Source organism: Gracilinanus agilis, chromosome 1 (genome assembly GCF_016433145.1).
Source record: "Gracilinanus agilis isolate LMUSP501 chromosome 1, AgileGrace, whole genome shotgun sequence".
NCBI classification, from domain to species: domain Eukaryota; kingdom Metazoa; phylum Chordata; class Mammalia; order Didelphimorphia; family Didelphidae; genus Gracilinanus; species Gracilinanus agilis.
The window spans coordinates 679,599,688-679,618,039 of record NC_058130.1 but is presented as its reverse complement, the minus strand read 5'-3'; the positions used below and the strand labels follow the sequence as shown (position 1 = coordinate 679,618,039).

Below are 18,352 nucleotides of genomic sequence, written 5' to 3'. Positions count from 1 at the left end.
AGCCTAACTCAAGACTTAACCCAGAAATAGATCCTTAGAATCTCTAGGAATGTTTCAGCTGCTGGAACAATGAAGGAAGAAGGAAGCCTCATCAGGAAGCAGAGATTAGGACAGAGAGAATTCTAGGTATGAAGAGGTCCAGAATTAATGTCAGAGCTGGGAGTACAAGCTGGATTGTGGTAAACCTTACTCCAAATCTAACCTCTGAAAATTAAAACAAAACAAAAAAAGAAAGCAATGTTCTACAAGTCAACAAACATTCAAAATACAAAATGAAAAGACTGAAAAAAAGGCCCATAAGAACACATGAAAGTATGGAAAACATTGATTGGCTGAGATGACAATCAATTTGTGGTATATATGTGGAGACTTACTTAACCTGCCATCTTGAGCTTCCAACTATCATTTTGAGTCCTTTCCTCCAGAAACTTCCACATATGGCTATCCTTGAAATGTTTAAAGATAGCTCCTGTGACCCTTCTAAGAATTCTCTTCTTTCAGCTGTCCCTACCCCAGATCTTTCAACCAATCCCATATAGGGATGGTTCTGAACCATGAACTAACTAGCTGGTGTAGTGCATATCTAAAACCAAAAGCAAAGATTTTATACAACGGGGATACACTAGAATTTTTCCCAATAAATAATGAGTAAAAGAAGGCTACTTACTGTCCTTGAGTGTTACAGCTCTAGAATAGCAGCGAGGTGACACCCTCTGTAACTAGAATAAGAAAATAGCACAAGATGACTGAGATTATCCATCTACAAGAAAATGTAAAGGAAACGATCCAGACTGGTAATGGGAATGAGTGAGGCCCATAAAAGAGGGCCAGCATTTTGGGGCATGGGGGCCAGAGGGAAAAGGTAATGGCTGAAAATAAGATGTCCCTGAGTCACTATCAAGGGAAAGGGTAAATCTAGGTGATTCCTGAGGTCCTCTCCTGTGCTGAAATTCTATGATTTTACTGCACAGACTGGCCTTTGAATGCATGATTGTATGAATGAATGAACAAGAGTATGGATTGAGTTCTTACTCTTTGCTAAGTACCAGGGATACAAATTCAGAAATGAAACAGCTTCCTTCAAGAGCTCACATTCTAATAGGAGAGGCATGAATTAGTGGTGGTAGCAAGGACAAAATATGTTTGTCAATAGGCTCAATTCCCTTCTGCTTGCCAGAGAAGCAGTCTACCATCCAATGAACATTTATTAATCATTTCCTATGTTCTAGGCATTGTGCTAAGAATATAAGGTGGTAATTACTAGTAAATAAAAATATACATACCAGAAAGTTAAAAAAAGAAGAAACTTGGCTGTTCTTTCTGACATGGTATGGAGTAATAGTTAGAGTACAGGGTTTTCAGTCAGGATACTTGCATCTGAATATGCCTCAAATATTTGTTAGTTATTTGATAATAGTTTAACTTCCTAGGACCTCAGTTTCCTCATCTGCAAAATAGTGACAATAATACCACCTACCTCACAGGGTTGTATTTAGAAAAGTTCTATAAATATGGGAGCTATTATTTCTCTCTAAGGTAGAGGTTCTTAACTATAATCTTTTTGTGTTCTGGATCACTTTGGTAGTCTAATGAAGCCTATAGATCCTTTCTCAGAATGATGTTTGCTGCCAATCCCATAATCAAAGGAAATGCTATATTTCATTCACAAGGTTAGTGAAATCAAAGATATCTTTTTTCTCATGCAAGATCATGAACTGACCCCCTAAAATATTCCATGTACTCAGGTTAAGAACCCTGCTCTGAGGAGATTATACTTTGAGATGAGAGAGCTGCATTAGAGGTAGGACATTTTATAGAAGTCACGTCTCCAAATAATTCACCTGAATGAAGAGAGAACTTCTATTTTCTTCTTTGGGTCAGGCTCATTCTGCAAAGTCTTTTCCCTGAGTCTCTCCATGTATGATCATAAACCATACCACAAGTTTCCATTTAACCCAATTACAACTTACCAGTCTGAGGGGATCTTTTTCCTGTAGAGGTTCAAGAATTATATTTATAAGCAATTAAAATTCTCTTCTTTCTTAGATTTCTTGATAAAAGGAGATGGCTGCTCTGGAGTCCAGACAAAAATGAAAGTGTTCTTCTCTACTCTCTTCCTGCTTGCCTAAACATTCATACAGTGGATTCTTGACTAAATTTTCAGCCCACTTGTAGGAAAATATGCACTAGTGAATCTCCCTTTTTCAACCTGGAAATCAGACTTATAGCTGGGCTGATGGTTAAATATATTCTACCTCCACAGCGTTGCTTTGTTGGAAGAATTGTGGCAGAATAATTAGGTGCTGATGTTTTTCTTTTTATATCTCTGCAAAACTTTTCTGATTCATATGATCCACCTACTAGCTGTCAACTGCTAATTCTTGTTACTTTTCAGCTCTACATCATTAACAATTAGGTAATGGAATCTCCCCTTCACTAATATAGATTTTGCAATAATTTCTCCTCCTCCTACAAGTACTATCTGTCACAAATTTTTGAATACATTATAGTTTTATGGGATACAGGTGAAGGAATCTTTCCTGCTCTCTTCCCTTTTTTCATACTTTGAGAGGTAGAAAAATTATATTTGGAGCAAAGAACCTAGCAATAGTACAAGAAAATTGCATTTCTTTTTTTAAATTAAAATTTATTTTTTCAACCAATAAACATTTATTTTTTCTGCCTCCTTCTCTTTGTCTTCTCTTCTAGGGAAAAAAAGAAAAACAAAACCCTTTAAACAAATATGCGTTGTCAAGCAAAATGGATTCCCCTATTGGACATGTGTGGAAGAGTTCATTTCCATTTGACTATAAACTTCTCAAATTAGGAATTATTTCATTCTATGTACTTGTAACTCCACTGCCTAAAACAGTGTCTTGGACAAAGAAGGTTCTGAACAAATATTTGCTGATTGATTGCTAAGAATGCTATTGCCTAAAGACAAATGCTCGTATAATGGATAGAACACCAGACTCATATCTTGAAATTCAAATCTGGCCTCAGACACTTTCTAGTTGTGTGACCCTTAGGCAATTCACTTAATCCTGCTTGCCTCAGTTTCCTGATCTACAAAATGAGCTGGAGAAGAAGATGGCAAACCATATCCTTGTCAAAAAAACTCCAAATTTGATCAAAGATTAGACATTGCTGAACATGATTGAATAGCAAAGATGAATATCATATCAAACAAGGGGCTATTGGGAAAGGGAAAGGAAAAGGATAAGAAAGAATCACAAGGAAGATAAAGAAGGCTTTCTGAAGATGGATTATAGCAGCAACAGCTATCTCTGGGTGCTTGGATAGAGGTGGTTTTGGTTGAGTTGGGAGTGACATGATGTATTGAAGACAATAGCAGTGCTTTTAACAGGATGTTAGATTCACAAATCTTGAGCTATATGACTCTTATGCCATAGAGGATGCCCCCCTACTTGACTTTTTGTCAGTGCTCCTTTCAGTCTTTTTTCCTTTCTCTTTTTTCTTTTCTTTCCTTCTTACTTTCTAAATTATTATAATTCCCTCTACACAAGGTGCAATTCCCTAAATTATTGTAATTCCCTCTATGCAAGGTGCAATATTTTATACATCTCTAGTAGAAGAATCTTTAGATGTACAGGTACATATGTGAAATGATTCATTGGGGAGACCTGACATGTTAATCTCCTACAAAATCCGAGGGAGGGTTTAACATGCTGGTCTCCTGAAGAATCAAAGATGGGATTGTGTGAAGGGAATCCTCTCCTAGGATCATGTATGGGGTCCTGTCTGTATCCTTGTCCTCCTACAGCTATGTCACTTATGTCACCTAGGCTGGTCACCTGGTTACATCACCTAGAGTGGGTTAAGTGACTTTGAACCTGATCTGGACATGAATCTGAATTTGAACTATATGTGAAAGGAGAAATTAAAAGACTCGAAATGAGAAAGTGGGCTCTCTGTCTCTGGTGATCAAACTAGGGGAGCTGCTGCTGTGGCCAGGCTGAGACCACCCATTGTGGTGTTTTAGTTTAGACTATTTTACTTTTATTCTTCTACCTATTTCTGATCTTTTACCTATCCAGGTGATTCTAATAAAATTATTAATTTAAGGCCAATTTCAGAATTTTAATTCTTATACCTCTCATTTTACAGATAAAGAAACTGTAGCCCAGGGAGGATTGGTCAATCACTCAAGTTCTTCTAGATAGATACAGAAGCAGTGACAGAAGAAAAGAGAGCTTAAGGTAACACTTGGAGCAGTGATAATGATCATGAGACTCAGAAGACTCAACATTCCTAGGTACTGTGCATAGTTCTTCTAGACAACTAAGACTTTCCCACGGTATGTTGTGTTTAATTAGATCCTGACTAGTACAAATACAGAATCGTATGAACTCTTCACATGTACTCAAATTCTCACTATTTGAAATTATAATTATGTAAAATATGGTCATTGGTTCCAGGCTAAGAGAAATTTGCAGTGCGAATTCAAATAATGTAACCACATGAGAAGATTTCTTATTTACACCATTTGGGACCTAGATTTTAAAATCGCACATTTTTCCTACTTCTTAATGGCATTCTAGCTCCTTCTACATACTTACCTGTTTGAATACACATATAAGTGGTCTCTGTATAGCAATGATCAGACACTATTCTGGAAGAGTTTGTAACTTCCTCAGTATTAAATAACACTGGTATGAGTGTGAAGCAGTTGAGCAACTTTTTAACCAGTGTTTTCTCAAGGCTCCTTCTATGTTTTCTAAATGGAGCCAAAGGATTCTGGCTTTAGCATCCCTTTATGATTTCTACTTTCACTTCTCAACTACACACCTACAAGGGATTATTAAGAAATTTAATGATGATGCAATAGTTTTTCAGAAGTTCCCAATAGCATCTTCCAGTTCTAGGAAAGTCATTAGCTCTCAATCTGAAGATTCTTCAGATATGATATGGTGGCTAGACTAGTACTCACTCATTTCTGAGACATTCATTAACCCACGCACTTGACAGATATTGCCTACACCTGGTTCTTGCTAATCCATAGCTTTAAACCATTGCCTTTTACCTTACCTAAAACTTTTGATAGACTTTCCTCATGACCTTCTGATATCACTCCAAAAACAATGAGATCATCTGAATACAAGAGGTGATAGTTAGTGATACCAACCATCATTTTTTCTGAAAGATGTTGAAAAGTGGAACATGCCTCCCACCTCTTTTTTTGACCTCCTCCCCACAATCCACAATCCCCTGGGACATCTAATGTTTAAACTTTTTAAATCATACTGAACTATCTTGGTGGTTTTGGGGAACACTGTTCCCTTGCATCAGGAGGTGCTTAAGCTAGAGTTATTCCTGAAACACGATTTCTTCTACATAATGAGCTTCTGGGGATACTACTATTTCCATCAGTAGACTTCTTACAGTGTCTGGATTTTATCCTTTTTTCATCAAGTATTTTAATGTTTTTATTGTCTTATGGTCTATAGAAGGATTTAACATTTATTTGCCATTTGGTCTCACCAATGGTTATCTATTTTAGGATGCTGTAATACACAACTATTGCATAAAATTAACAGTGAAATTCCAGTGTATTTCTCAGGACATGCTGAGGGAGAAGAATCACTGCGTAGACAATGAGGAATACTTTGAGTCCTGGTTAGGAACTGTGACAGTGAACTGAGGCGGAGAAATGTAGGAGGCCAATAAAATGTCTTTAGCTTTAGCACAATGCCTTGTTTGCCCTAACCTGTACTTTGTTTTAGTCTAATTTGTCCACAGTTAATAATATCTAATAGTATGCATATAAGCTTTAAGATTGTAAAGCAGGCAGGACAGCTAGGTGGCTCAGTGGATTGAGAGTAAGGCCCAGAGACAGGAGGTCCTGGGTTCAAATCTGGCCTCAGACACTCCCTAGCTGTGTGACCCTGGGCAAGTCACTTAGCTCCCATTGCCTAGCCCTTACCATTCTTCTGTCTTGGAACCAATAAGTAGTATTTTTTATTTTTTAAACCCTTACCTTCTGTCTTATTGGTTCCAAGACAGAAGGTAAGGGTTTAAAAAAAAATAAAAAAAATATTTTAAAGATAGTATTTCAGTCATTCTTTTGAAGTAGGTGCTATTATTATCCCCATTTTACAGATGGGAAAACTGAGATTGACAGAGGTTAATTGACTTGCTTAGGGTAACATCACTATGTCTAAGGTAGGATTTGAACTTAGACTTCCTGATTCCAAATCCCTCATTTTATCCACTATGCCACCTGGTGACACAGCATAGCATATGACTTGCTCAGTATTATTATGATTATTGCCATTTTCATGATCATCATCATTACTGGGTATCCCTGAAACTAGAAGTTCTAAGTGAGAGTCTAATCCCGCTACTGGGAGGCAATTTCCCAATAAATGAATAGATGTGGTATTGTTTAACCACAAGAACAATAGACAACTGTACTTCAACAATAACAATAGTTCTTTTCAAGCAACTAGTCTGTCTTGAAAAATGCACTTTGGAAAACCCCGAAGTCCAATTGCAAGCATTAAAGAAGAAAAAAATATGGAAAGTAAAAACTCTTTAGTGGATCTCTGCCATACCAAGGCATCCAAAAATAGAGATCCCAATAGATGCCCCTAACTACTTCCCACTTTAAGAGCTTGATTTGGATCCAATCTACTTAACTAAATGCTTAATTCAATCTGCAGAATTTCTTGCTCAAAGTTTAAGCAGTTTTACATCTAGTTCAAAGTATAATGCATTTATTAGAAATAAAAAAAGATCTTTTTATAGATATAAAGAATTGGGGACAAAGGAGATATTCAGTCATTGAAGAACGGATAAAAGAAGCATAAGTACATGAATGTAATAGGAGATTACTGTGGTTTAAGAAATGGTGAATATGTAGAATGCAGAGAAACTTTCAAAGATTTATATGAAATGATGTTGAGTCAAGTAAGGAGGACCAGAAAACAATATACACAATATAAATGGATAGTTCAATGAAATGAAATAAATGAAACAAATTAATGAAAAAGCCTTTATTAAGCTGTTACTTGTGCCAAGCACTTTGGTGAACTCTAGGCCACAATAGAAAAATTTAGACAGTTCTTGATCTCTAGAAAGTCATATTCCAGTTGGTGGAGGTGATATGTAAAGGAAAATTTCGTTACAGAGCAGATTTAAAGTCTCAGAAGATTTTAAGATGAAAAGATGGGGTAGATATCGAGGCCATCCATATAAGTGGTCCTTAGATTGAAATTAAAAGATGTGTAATTGCATGGATTTGGAGGCAGAAACCTGACTTAAGAGGGTTCAAAACCTGACTTACACACTTAGTAGCTGTGTGACCCTGGGAAAGCCACTTAATCTTTCTGTGCTCATGCTCCTTATCTGTAAAATGAGGGAACTGACTTCCAAAATCCTTCCCAGTTCTAAATCTGGAATCTTGACTTCTAAAGCTTGGTTTCAAAGAATATATTTCAGCTGAGAAAATATACCTCTTTCTTCTAATGGTGGGGGGATGATCATGAAGAAAGGGATTTGGGGTATGGAATATTGCATATACTGTCAAATGGGGTTTGCCAGCTGTTTTTGAAAAATATTTTTGCAAGATATTTGTTTAAAGGCAAAGCTCATTGGATAGAGGAGAGGAAAAGGGGCATATTCAGAAACAATTATGAAGTAAAAATGAAAGGTTTTTTAGTTTTCTGAAGAATAAGAAAATTGACAAGAGGAATAAAGATGAAAATTGAACAGCAGCATCCTCAAAATGATTTCTTCCTCTCCACACCTACCTTCTGGGTAGAAATCCTGATAGTGACTACTACCATCACATCGGGGCAAGAAAAACCTACATAACATCAGGATGATGTTAGAGTAATAGATGAATTGGCAACACTGAATGTTCTGGGTGCTTGCTCAGGGATCAGAGGATTCATGGCCTCCATTCTCATCATCATCACTGGTGTGGTCTGAAATTAAACAGATCCCAGTTCTGGAGAGAAATGCTTCTTAGGACCCAGAAATTTGGGATACTCATATATATTTTTGTAGCATCTCCTGGAATTTCTCTGCCATTTCTCCTGCTTACATATTGGTAAAACCTGACAACCCCTGCCACAATATTTGAAAGTTTAATGCCAGACTGAGACATAGCTGCTTTGAGACTTATTTCATATCAAAGAAATAGAAACAAAGTGGCTAGCCATCAGTAGGGGAATGATAGAACTATGTTATTTGAATGTAATAGAATAGTATTGTGACAGTGAAGAGGATGTTTGTTAGAGAAGCCTGGGAAGATTTGTATGAATTAATACAAAGTAAAGTGAATAGAACCAGAAGAACTAATTTATAATAACCATGACGTTGTAAAGGGAAATGACTTCTTTGAAACACTCAAGAATTCTGATCAATTAAATAACTATTCATAGATCCAAATGATGAAAAATTTTTTCCATTTCTTGGTTTCCTTGACCATACATTTTTGTAGAGAGGACTTTTATTTGAGAATGGAAAGAATAGTTGGAGAGTGGGAGTGGGGGTGGGGCAAGTAATAGTGATCTAAAAAAGAAAGAAAGACTTTCAGGTAAATATTTAAAAACAGAAGAGAGCTGGAAGAAGTTCAGGAAAAAAACAAGGCCAATACTGACACTACAACCTTAAGGTATATATATATATATGTTGTTGTTGTTGAGTCATTTTAGTTGGAAGCCAACTCTCCATGACCTCATTTGAGGTTTTCTTGGAAAAGATAGTGGAATCCAGAGAAAGTACTGTGGGAGTAGAAACACAGAAGAAAAACAACTGCTTGATCACATGGGTTGATGGGGATATGATTAGGGATGTAGACTCCAAGTGATAACCTTAATGCAAATATTAATAATATGGAAACAGGTCTTGATCAATGACACATGAAAAACCCAGTGGAATTTCTCATTGGCTACAAGAGGTGGGGAGAGAAAGAAAATGAATCATGTAACCATGGAAAAATATTCCAAATTAATTAATTAAATAAAAATTAAAAAAAATAGTAGGGTGGCTTGCCATTTCCTTCTCTGGCTCATCTTATAGGTGAGAAAACTGAGGCAAAGAAGGTTACATGACTTATTCCAGGTTCCAGAACTAGTAAATGTCAAAGGCTGGATTTGAATTCCTAAAGATGAGTTTTCCTGCTTCCAAACCCAGTGGATCCACAGTGCTACCTAGCTTCCCTATATACATACATATCAATATCAATATCAATATATATATAGATAATATGTAATTACTAGACAAATTCACATGCAATCCTTTGTTCTGTCCTTCTTTATATATGGAGATGTTCAGGTTTGTTTATTATTTTCTAATGACACTGTGTAAAGGGAACTCCCTTCCCCAGAAACCATGTACTGGAGTCTCTTACCTGTGTCCCATGATAGCTTTACATCACATAACTGTGCCAGCATGGGTCAGGATAGTGACCTAGGCACATTGATCCAGAAAGGAAAGGTTATGGATCCGGAGTTAAAGGAGAATATATAAAAGAGGGGTTTCCAGGAAGTGGTCTCTCTCTATTGCCTTAGACATGGCAGTGAAAGGATGGTGACAGAGATAGAAAGCCATGAGGAGGAGTGTTGCATGGCTACATTAGAATAAGATTAGAATTGGCTTAAATAGCTCTATATCTGTCTGTCTTCTTTTATTCAAGTAAATAGTAATAAACTCTATGGAAACTAAGTACCGGATAGTTTTAATTTACCTTTAACAACACTAAAAATTGTTAAAAATTTTTTTAAAAGAAAATGCATGACTGCCTCTTTTTCATGCCAATGCTAGCCTTGTTAAAAGTGAGTGGCAGGAGATAGAGACAACTGCGGATAGCTTTCTTAGCACAGAAACAGTTACTTTCAGATCCAGCTACTATTTCTCTCTCATCATTTCTATCTTCTTCCCACATTTCTTTTTGAACTTTAAAAAGTCCCCTTACTATGTGAAGTGTCCATACCATCCTAGGCATTTAGTTAGCTCTGATCTCACTGACTTGTAGGATATGAGGATCTTGATGATGAAGGAGCACCTGAAAGAAGGGTAACCTGGAGTCTGAGCCTATTTGTAGAAGTTTCTCTTCGTTAGTGGAGAATGATTACTCATTGTTTCAGGTGTATGTGAAGAATTGCATTGTTGAGAATTTGCCATCTAGTTTTAAGAGCTGATACACACAGATAACAAAGTTCTCTTCAGGGAGAGGTCACTGAAAGAACCTGCAAAGGAGCTGATGAGTAAAAGAGCCGTCACTTCCAGCATGTCTCTGTTTCTAGACGCCCAATAGCCTTTGGGCAATTTCCCTTTCTTTGTTGAGTGAAGATACTTCTCCTATAAATTTGTTTCAGTTTCATTATCTGTAAAATTGGATAATGACACCTTCCTCGCTGGACACTGATGCAAATCAAATGATATAATGAAAGTTCTGTCTCAAGGCTCTTTTCTCTCTAATCCATCTTCCATACATCTTCCATACATCTACCAAAATCTTTTTCCTAAAATGTTGGTCTATTTATGTTATTCCTCTGCTCAGTAAACTCTTATGGCTCTGTGTTACTTTTAGGAATAAATAAAAAGTCCTCTCATATTTAAATCCTTTCACAATCTGGCTCTAACCTATACTGTTGTGTGATTACTACATCTTTTCTTCCCATACTCTTGGCCCCGTCCTATCTGACATCTTATCCTATGACTCTATCTATGTCTTTGCACAGGACAGCATGCACACTCACCTCAACTCAAATTTCTTCTTCTCCATAGGACTCTTATGATTTATCTTACATCTTCTCCCTATTTTCATTTATTATGTATGTATGTATGCTTTTATACACATATTGCTTATGCATATATGTAATATACTTTAAAATTTTTTTTTATTTTTAGAAAAATTTTCCATGGTTACATAATTCATGTTTTTACTTTAGCCTTCACCCCCTCTACACCCCATCTCCTCCTGTAGCAAACTCGCATTTCCACTAGTTTTAACATGTGTGGTCCGTCAAGACTTATTTACATATTATTGATAGTTACATTGGTGTGGCCTTTTTGGGTCTACATCCCCAATCATGTCCTCATCAACCCAAATGTTCAAGCAGTTGTTTTTCTTCTGTGTTTCTACTCCTGTAGTTCTTCTGAATGTGGATAGCGTTCTTTTCCATAAATCCCTCAGAATTGCCTTGGGTCATTGCATTGCTGCTAGTACAGATGTCCATAACATTTGATTTTACCAGAGTGTATCAGTCTCTGTGTACAATGTTCTTCTGGCTCTACTGCTTTCACTCTGTATTCCTGGAGGTCTTTTTAGTTCACATGGAATTGCTCCAGTTTATTATTCTTTTGAGCACAAGTATTCCATCACCAACATATACCATAATTTGTTCAGCCATTCCCCAATTGAAGGGCATGCCCTTGTTTCCAGTTTTTTGCCACCAAAAGAGCACAGCTATACATATTTTTGTACGAGTCTTTTTATCTATGATCTCTTTGGGGTACAATCCCAGCAATGGTATGGCTGGGTCAAAGAGCAGGCATTCTTTTATTGCTCTTTGGGCATAGTTCCAAATTGCCAGCCAGAATGGTTGGATCAGTTCACAACTCCACCAGCAGTGCATTAACATCTAAATTTTGCCACATCCCCTCCAACATTCATTAATCTCCCCTGCTATCATTTTAGCCAATCTGCTAGGTGTGAGGTGGTACCTCAGAGTTGTTTTCATTTGCATTTTTCTAATTATTAGAAATTTAGAACACTTTCTTATGTGCTTATTGATAGTTTTGATTTCTTTATCTGAAAATTACCTATTCATGACCCTTGGCCATTTATCAATTGGGGAATGGCTTGATTTTTTACACAATTGATTTAGCTCCTTGTATATTTCAGTAATTAGACCTCTGTCAGAATTTTTTGTTATAAAGATTTTTCCCAGTTTGTTGTTTCCCTTCTGATTCTGGTTGCATTGTTTTTGTTTGTACAGAAACTTTTTAATTTAATATAATCAAAATTATTTATTTTACATTTTGTAATTTTTTCTAACTCTTGCTTGGTTTTAAAATCTTTCCTTTCCCATAGATCTGACAAGTATACTATTCTGTATTCACCTAATTTACTTACAGTTTCCCTTTTTATATTCAAGTCTTTCACCCATTCTGAATTTATCTTAGTGTAGGGTGTGAGATGTTGATGTAAACCTAATCTCTCCTATATTGTTTTCCAATTTTCCCAGAAGTTTTTGTGAAATAGTGGATTTTTGTCCCAAAAGTTGGGCTCTTTGGGTTTATCATACACTGTTTTGCTGACATCATTTACCCCAAGTCTATTCCACTGATCCTCCCATCTATCTCTTAGCCAGTACCATATTGTTTTGATGACTGCTGCTTTATAGTATAACTTAATATCTGGTACTGCTAAGCCAACTTCCTTCATGGTTTTTTTAAAATTTTAAACCCTTAACTTCTGTGCATTGATTTATAGGTGGAAGATTGGCAAGGGTAGGCAATGGGGGTCAAGTGACTTGCCCAGGGTCACACAGCTGGAAAGTGTCTGAGGCCAGATTCGAATCCAGAACCTCCTGTCTCTAGGCCTGGCTCTCAATCCACTGAGCTACCCAGCTGCCCCCCCTCATGGTTTTTTTATTTATTTCCCTTGATATTCTTTACCTTTTGTTCTCCCAAATAAACTTTGTTATATTTTTTTCTAATACAGTAAAAAAGTTTTTTGGTAGTTTGATAGGTATGGCACTAAATAAGTAAATTAATTTGGTAGAATGGTCATTTTTATTATTAATATACTTTTGTGTGTATGTGTTGTCTCCTGTATGTGTTGTCTTCTGAGATAGGATGTAAATTACCCAAGCTCAAAATTTATTTTATTTTTGTCTTTTTATTTTCAGCATGATGCCTGCAAATAGTAGATGCTTTAGAAATGCTTACTTATTGATAGGTTAATATTTCAATACTTCATAAATCTTAAGGTCTATATAAACAGAAAGTATTAATATCCTAAAAGTAGATTTATTAATTATTTACATTATCTAGATTTACTATTACCTCTCTCTTCCCTTCCTTCCTCTCTCCTTGAGATTCATCTTTTATAGTGTCTCTTTCTGGCTTCTTGCAATATTTTCTCCTTAGCTTAAGCTCTTGAATTTGGCAATTACATTCCTTTGGGGTTGTCTTTTGAGGATTTAATGTAGAGGGTACTCTATGGACTCCTTCAATGTCTATTTTGCCCACTTGTTCAAGAATATCAGAGCAGTTTTCTTGGATAATTTCTTGTAGTATGATGTCAAGATTTCTGTTTATTTCCAGATTTTTCAGGTAAGCCTATGATTCTCAAATTGTCTCTCCTGGACCTGTTTTCCAAGTCAGTCATTTTCTCAATGAGATATTTCATGTTTCCTTCTAATTTGTCATTCTTTTGACTTTGCTTTATTAATTCTTGCTGTCTTGTGAGATCATTGGCTTCTACCTGCCCAATTCTAGTTTTTAAAGACTAGTTTTCAGCTATGATTTTTTGATTTTCCTTTTTCGGTTTGGTTTATCCTACTTTTCATTGCTTCCAGCAGGTCAATTCTGGTATCCAATTTGCTTATCATTTCATTTGATTTCTGGGCTTCTTTTTCCAAGTGTGAGATTCTGTCTTTTAAATGTTATTTTCTTTTTCAACTATTTCCTACTTTTCTTGCCAAGTTTCTTCTATCTTTCTTACTTGGTTCATCATCTCAAATCTGAGCTCCTCATGAGCTTGTGACCAATTTCCATTTTTTTAGGAAGGTTTGGATGTGTTTGTTTGTTTGTCATCCTCTGCTGTCTCCTCTGTAGTCTTGAGTTTTTCTCCATTAAAGGTTTTTTTCCTTATTTTTTTTTTTTTGGTAATTGTAGATTGTAATTCTTGGGTGTTGGTGGCCATTGCTGTGTTAGTTTTTTTCCATTCCTAGTTAGAAGTCTGAGTTAAGAGGGTAGGCAGATCTTTGTACTGAGCTACAGAGCGGTTTTGCCCTGAGGCTATTTTTCAGTCTCCACTGCATCTTCTGTGTGCAGCCCCTCTCAGCCCTGTTTCTGCACCCAATCTCTGAGTTCATCAGCCTCCTGGGATCCCAAGTCTCACTGAGGTAAATCTGTGGTGTCCTCAGCCAGTCTCCTGAGAACCTAGTGATTACCTCTGACTCTGGCACTGCAGGTGGAATGGGGGAGGAGTGATCAGTTCATGCTTTGATAGAAATAATTTTATCCCCTTATAGTGTGGAAATGCCCAAACCCTGCCTACCTTTAAGGCTGTGCCTTATGGAAGAGCTCTTTCACTCTTCCGATTTTGGTTTTTGTTCTTTTGAGGCTCTTTATATCAGTAGGTGGTGAGAAGAGGTGGACCTTTGTGGCCATTTTAGCCTGGAAGTCAAGACTATCTCATAAATAATTTTTTGAAAATAAAAAAGAAAAAAATGTAAGAAGAAGAAATTCAGTAAAACTGAATTATAAAGACAGATTTGGAATTAATTAAGGAAGCATGTGTCCCATACCCGAAGTTTGTCCCTTGGACATAAGCTATAATATTATCTTTTCTCTTCTGTTTATGTTACTGGTACTTCTTGTTATTATCTCCTAATACCTAGGGGAACTCCATTTTGTGGGTGAAATCATACCTTCTGACCAATATTTCTCAGTGTATTCTGTCTCTGGTTCATTGCTTTGAGCATCCTTTGTCTCTTAGCCTTTACTCTGAACTTGGCAGAAGTCAGTTGGGTTAATCTATTTTCTCCTTCCCACTTAAATTCTTCCACCCCGCTGGTAATTCGACAATAGTATATTTCTTCCAGATAATCAACTTTTCCCCTTCCTCAGTGACACTTTGGCATGTCAATTATTACTGGGGCTTGTTTTGCCCAAATCATTCTGATGGAAATGAGATTTTTTAAAATTGTAGGATACTTCATATGTGAATTGTGAGGTAATGAATCCTCCCCACAATCCAAGATGTTCATTCTAATCTGACTGCTTAAAAATGGTGGCCACTAAAATAGAAAAAGGAGAGTTAGTATCTATTAACTTTCTATTAGAATTAATATGAAATTAAATAACATGTGTAATTTATTATTATTATCAGACTTTATGTCTATAAGGAGAGCTTTTTACACATTTAACACTTCATTCTTGGAAACCACAATTTAAAAGTCTTACTGGGGGCAACTGGGTGGCTCAGTGTATTGAGAGTCAAGGCTTAGAGACAGGAGGTCCTAGGTTCAAATTTGGCCTCAGACACTTCCTAGTTGTCTGACCCCTGGCAAGTCACTGAACCTCTATTGCCTGGCCCTTACTACTCTTCTGCCTTAGAATCAATACACAGTATTGATTCTAAGATGGAAGGTAAGTATTTTTTTTAAGTCTCTACCCACTTGTGTCACCTTCCCTTTGGAAAGTGGCCACCACAGGCACCTCTCCTAACAAAATTGCTCCCAATACATTTCAGAGTACCTTGCATTGATGTATAGCTACCTTGGCAATAGATAATTCTTGTCACCTGCAGGAAGTTTTAGTCTTCTCTACCTCCACACCCCATCTAGCCTTTTGAGCCTTTCCCTCTCAGAAAAGAGTTCTGAAGGAATTTTGGTTTTGTTTTGTTTTTGGTGTGATGGATTACCTCAGCAGTCTGATAAAATCTATGAATTCCTTTCAGAACAATATATGTATTTAAAAAAATCATAATCAAAGGATTCATATAATATTTTCTCTGTACATGTTCATGTACTGCATGAAATCTATCTGGTTAAGAATCACTGATCTAAGGTACTTTTCTTCTATTGGACTTATATCTTTGTTTAGATGTTGTTTCTTCCACTAGATGGAACCTCTTCGAGGGAAGGGATTTTTTTTTGTTTATGTTTTTGTCTTTCTTAATAAATACTTTTTGCTGTCACCTTACTCCATTTAGATCTGATAATTTCTCATTACCTATTTATTTTTAGTAAAAAGGTGCAAAGAAAGGTGGTTTTGGCATTATTAGGCTTTTCTTCACATTTTACCTCTCCCTCTTGCTACTTGTGTGACCCCAGGAAATTTACTTAATTTCTCTCAGCCTCAAATTTATTATTGTAAAATGAGTGGGTTTGATTAGATGGCCTTTAACATCCCTTTCCTACTCTAAATTTAGTATCTTTTGTTGCTGAAGTTGTAAATAGGGTCAGCTATTCTGGGAAAGAATTTGTAACTATATCACAAAAAATACACTTGCCCCAAAGAGATTGAAGAATGAGAGAAAGTATGACTCATTAAGTAAAAAATATTTTCATTAGCATTTTGTTTTAGGAAAGATAGTAATCTAAGGGAGTGTCCATTAATTAGGTAACCACGGAACAAATTATGACATATGAATGTAATGAAACATTATTGGCTGTAAGAAATAATGAAAGGGATGAATTTAGAGAAACTTGAAGAGATTTGTATGAATGGATGTAGAATACAGGGAGCAGAATCAAGAGAGCTACTTATACAGTGACTACAAGATAGTAAAGAAATCTTCAAAAATGTGAGCAAATCTGATGAATTTGTTGACCAAATATGATTGCAGAAGAACTAAACTGAAGTATCTATTCTGTTTCCTGCCAGAGTGGAGATAGACTTCAGATATAGAATGAGACATATTTTTAAATATAGCCAATGCACAATGTAAGATTTGATTTGTTTTATTCAACTTGGCTTATTACAAGGGAGGTTTTCTATTTAAATTTTTTTGTGTGGGAGTAGAGGACTAATTATAATGATGTCAGAAAAGAGAAGAAAAGAAAGGAGAATCAATGAAATAGTTTTTTTTTTAAACCCTTGTACTTTGGTGTATTGTCTCATAGGTGGAGGATTGGTAAGGGTGGGCAATGGGGGTCAAGTGACTTGCCCAGGGTCACCCAGCTGGGAAGTGGCTGAGGCCGGATTTGAACCTAGGACCTCCTGTTTCTAGGCCTGACTCTCACTCCACTGAGCTACCCAGCTGCCCCCTGAAATAGTTTTTAAAAGCATAGAAGAAAAGGAAATTGAGAAGGGGATAACATTTAAGCATGGCACCTTGCACATGGTAAGTACTTAGTAAATATTTGTTAACTGAATGACAAGGAGGGCAGCTTTAACAAATATGTTGACTTGAATTTATTATTGTTTTTAAGAAGAAAGCTTTATATAGTAAAGGTCCATGGTTTTAGATATAATTATTTTTCTGTTCTGCTTCATATAAGAAGCTCATGCTTGTCAAGTTCAGAGTAACAAAAAGTTACTTAAAAAAGAATAGATCATTACCTATATACCCACAAGACATTTGTGGAGATAATTTTTTTAAATAGTTGATGCTTTTTATTAACACATATACATTTACTTGTCTTCTGGCTTGTTGAAGCAGTAGGTTAGACAACACTTGCCACAATAATGTCTGTCAAAATGGCTAGCCATAAAGACCCCAGCACCACATTCATCAGAAGGACACTCTCGTCTAAGGCGGCTAATCTTGCCATTCTCATCAACCTTATAGTACTTCAGAACAGCAAGCTTAACCTTCTTTCTCTTATGCTTGTTCTTTTTGGGAGTGGTGTAAGACTTCTTTCTCTTCTTGGCACTACCCCGAAGCCTCAGAACAAGATGAAGGGTTGACTCCTTCTGAATGTTGTAGTCAGATAAAGTACGCCCATCTTCCAACTGCTCGCCAGCAAAAATCAGTCTTTGTTGGTCGGGAGGAATACCTTCTTTATCTTGTATCTTGGCCTTGACATTTTCAATAGTATCAGATGGTTCGACCTCAAGAGTGATGGTCTTCCCCGTCAAAGTCTTCACGAAAATCTGCATCGTGATACTGGGTCCACCCACCGATGGCGGATCCGAAAAAAAAAAAAGCGAGATAATTTTTTAAAAAAGATTAAAGTGTGTTTATTGAATAGGAGAATGTGAAACTGGTGGTCAGGAGGCAGCAAAAACAGCCCTGGAGAGCCAGTGTTAGTGGGCCAGAAGCAATATCCTACACTGATTATCTTTAATTCATATTTGGAGAACAATAAAGGCAATTAATACAACAATCGGTTGTTTGATGCTTAACTTCATTAGAACATAAAGCAATTCATAGTGATTATAAGGATGTGGTGGGGATCCTGGTATAGGAGTTCCTGGGTAAGTAACTTCCTTTGTAGATTAGAATCTTCTATGATTTTTTGCTTATTTAGTGTAAATCAGAGGCAAGACTTGAATCCAGATCTTCCAGGCATTGGAATCAGTTATTTATCTAACATCCCATGCTATCTTGTTGCAAGGCAATTTATATTTCATATCAGTTTGGCATTAGTTGTTAGGGACTTTCTCCCAGCTCCATTAAACTCTGTCAAAAGAGAAT

At 36.4% G+C, this 18,352-nt stretch overlaps 1 protein-coding gene across 1 annotated transcript; it reads right to left on the bottom strand.

Moving 5' to 3' along the window:
- Positions 1-17,314: 17,314 nt before the first annotated feature.
- Positions 17,315-17,850, bottom strand: LOC123231962 (ubiquitin-40S ribosomal protein S27a-like). Its single transcript, XM_044658288.1, has one exon. It carries the CDS (start codon positions 17,812-17,814, stop codon positions 17,347-17,349), a length of 468 nt encoding a protein of 155 aa, XP_044514223.1. The 5' UTR covers positions 17,815-17,850; the 3' UTR covers positions 17,315-17,346.
- Positions 17,851-18,352: the final 502 nt, after the last annotated feature.